Genomic DNA, 3,177 nt, shown 5'->3' with positions numbered 1-3,177 from the left:
TACTGGAGCAGCGCCAGGACCACAAAGCCTGGAGGGAAATCCAGGGTCAGACTCCTGCAAGTGCATCCTGCCCTTCCTTCTGCGCCCTCTCTGGGAAGCTGAGGCCTCCTCCTCCCCTCCTGATCCTGAGGTTGCAACCTCAGTTCTTCCCCTGGCTCTGCTTCTCCTCCCCACCCCCACTCTCCTACCCCCACCCCCACTGCCTTTTCCCCCCACTGCTGATAGGTGGCCAAGGTCCCACTATGCAGTAGTTCGGAGGGCTGTCTGAAAACCCACGACCCTGATCTGGCCTTGGCCAGCCCAGAGACCTGTTTGAGCCACCCTCCGACACATTCTGGCTGTAGCAGAGCAGGTTTGGTGGGGTGGGGCCTCTTCTAGCACGGCCTCTTCCCGTGCCTACCAGCTTCTGGTGCCCAGCCCCCTAGACAGGGCCTCTTCCCCAGGCCCTGTACTTCCTTTTTATACCTGTCCCACTCCACTCCCCTCTGCCCCAATCCATCCCTTTTATGGGAACTGAGCTGTGTGTCAATGAGGGAACCACAGGCTGGCAAGTGGAGGTGGGGGGAGTGCTGCCAGCTACTAGGGGAGGATTGGGAAACCCCAGAGTTTTGAAAATCTGGGGCCAGGTCTTTGTGAGGCATCTGCCAGCAGAAGAGCCACCAGCGTGATGATGGGGGCTTTGGAGACTGTGACTCAGCCTCATTTCCTAGGGCCTTTCTCCTGTTCCTTCTGCACCCCCACCCCTTGCTCTTCTTGCCAGCAGTTTCCTGGATTTTCTGGCAGCCTCTACCTTTGCATCTCCATCCCTCAGTCCAGGCCCCTGGCCAGCTGAAACTGGGCACAGCTGAGTTACATAAGCCACAGTGCCCTAAACAAGGCCGTTATTATCTCCCTGGGCTCAGCTTTCCCACACCTGACCTCCCCTCCTCTCAAACTCTCTGTCTCCGGCTATTTCTCCAGCCCTGCAGGAAACTCCAGGTCAAGGCCAGAGAGCCTTGGGAGGAAGAAAAGCCAACAGCCCTGAGCTGAGAGCTCCTGTTGGATTCATGCCCTTTAGCAGTTTATAAGCTGATTATTTAAAGGGAAAGCTGGGAAAAGAGAGGGAAATTCCCAAGTATGTTTTGAGCCGTGAAGCTTTTTGCTTCCTTTTTGAAGTGCCAGTAAGGATAAGCAAAGAAAGGATCTGTTGCAAGCCTGGGGCTACAGGGAGACACCACAGAAGAAACACAGGCCATTCGAGATTTTCCCAGAGCAGCCGCTGCACAGATAACCTCAGAACCCAAGCCTAATGATGCGGCCCCTCTCTAAATCCTTCAATGACTCCTCATCACTCCCAGGACCAAAACAAAACTTCTTTAATAGGCTCTGCCTGGTTCGGCCCCTGTTTGTGGATACTTTTGCTGCCCAAGTTCCTAAACAATTCCATTCTTTGTAAGCTATAAATTAATTAATAGGCATTGAATGAAAGGTTCAGAACTCCAAGAGCCAGAATAGGTCAGACGACTTTACAACAAAGGCTTTTTATTTTTACAGTTATGTTAAGTTAATAACCAGATTTTACCCATGCTGGTTTTGCAGCCCTCTTTTGGTGAGGTCTCTCTCCTTTCTCCTTCTTCTTTCCCTCTCTCCTTTTCTCTTCCTATAAAATTTGAGCAGTCTCTCTTCTTCATTCTAAGAGGAGCAGGGGAAAAGTGATTTGCCCAGAATCATACTGCATGTACTAAAGGATCCCTACTCATCCCTTTATGGCGATTGTCTCTTTTTGTATCTAAGATGTTTGATAGCAGTGACAGGCAAGGATAACTTTTTCTTGTTCATTTCAGGCACAGAGAGGAGGACTCCCTCTCTTTCCTAATAGAGGTATTACAAAGTGCTTGCTATATACCTGCAAAAATCTTCATACAGAGTACAAGGTGTTAAGAAAATACCTTCTATTTTCATTCTCTTCTTTTGTTAAGAATTATATCACAGGCTCAGATTGTCTTAAGTTTTGTTGTCCTGTGCTCTTCAGGCTCAGTTTATTAATCTCAGAAGATCTTCATGAAGGTGACATTATCACATCAAATAGCCAAGACAACCCCTCCCCCCCGCCCGCCCGACTTGCCTCAGCAGGACTGGCCAAGGGTGCCATGAATTTATCTCACACCACGTCCTCCTCACTTCCTAATTCCACCCATGGATGTCTTCTGTCTTCTCTCAGATCTTTGCTCTACTTTCTCCCTCTATAGGCCCCTTGAATGTGCTGTCTATTTGCCTGTCAATAACAGTGAAGGGTCTGAGATTTTATGCTACATGCAAGTTAATGACATAGATAGCCATAATCTCTTGGATGCTGGCAGAGGACATGAGACTCCTAGGTACAGAGACACAAGACTTTTGTTATTCATGGTGCAGCAAGCACCATGCAAGTCATGTTCCAGTCAGTTTCTCTTGGCTCCCAAGTCCCAAAGGCATGATGCTGGAGGAACCCAAGTAGATGCTGTGAATGCAATAGTTCACATCACAGCAGAAGACTCCTAGTTTAAGGAACCCAAATCTTTTATAATAAGCAATTGGCCTGCCTCACCTTAGCCCAAGGTGAAGGGGGCATTATCTTTATTACTATATGGTAAACAGGGAGGGAGACACCATTTCTATCTTCCAAGTCTGTTTGCTATACAAACATCACTGGAAAGATAGCCTAGAACAAGGCTAGGCTTGTTGTTGGCTGCTTTAATATTCATCCTGCAGATTATTGCTCTGTAGGCACCTTACCTGCAGAAAAGGCAGTCTCCCAGGTGACGGAAACCCCCCTACTGGAGTTGCCAGAGCACTGTGTACCTCTTTTCCTAATACCTGACTGTCACACAATTTTGCATTTTGTGTGTGAGTGTGGATGTTTTATTAAAGTCTGCCTCCTTCACTAGACTATAAACTCAGAAAGACAAGGACTGGGTCACTTTTTTTCAGAATTTTTTTTCCAAAGATAATAAATTTTTTCTAAATGATTTAAATCTCTAGGCACATTTTCTTTCTTTTTTTTTAAACTTAATTTTTATTAAATCATAACTTTTTACATTTATGGGGTACAATGTGGTGATTTGATATACAATGTGGAATGCTTCAATCAAACTGATTAACATAACCATCATCTCACTTACTTAATATTAATATTATTTATTATTATTATTTTTTTTT

The 3,177-nt window shown here is 46.2% G+C and overlaps 1 protein-coding gene across 1 annotated transcript in view; it reads right to left on the bottom strand.

Annotated features, from left to right (window-relative positions):
- Positions 1-363, bottom strand: part of CHI3L1 (chitinase 3 like 1) — an 8,380-nt gene extending 8,017 nt beyond the window's left edge. Inside the window, exons 1-2 of the mRNA XM_003792339.2 lie at positions 309-363; positions 4-28 (exon numbers count right to left, since the gene is read on the bottom strand). Of these exons, the coding sequence (XP_003792387.1) occupies positions 4-28; positions 309-333 (50 nt within the window). The 5' untranslated portion in view covers positions 334-363. The remainder of the gene's footprint in view (positions 1-3; positions 29-308) is intronic.
- Positions 364-3,177: the final 2,814 nt, after the last annotated feature.

Source organism: Otolemur garnettii, unplaced genomic scaffold (assembly GCF_000181295.1).
Source record: "Otolemur garnettii isolate 467f Iridium unplaced genomic scaffold, OtoGar3 scaffold00055, whole genome shotgun sequence".
NCBI classification, from domain to species: domain Eukaryota; kingdom Metazoa; phylum Chordata; class Mammalia; order Primates; family Galagidae; genus Otolemur; species Otolemur garnettii.
Note: the sequence above shows the minus strand (reverse complement) of the source record. Positions and strands in the feature narration are given on the sequence as shown.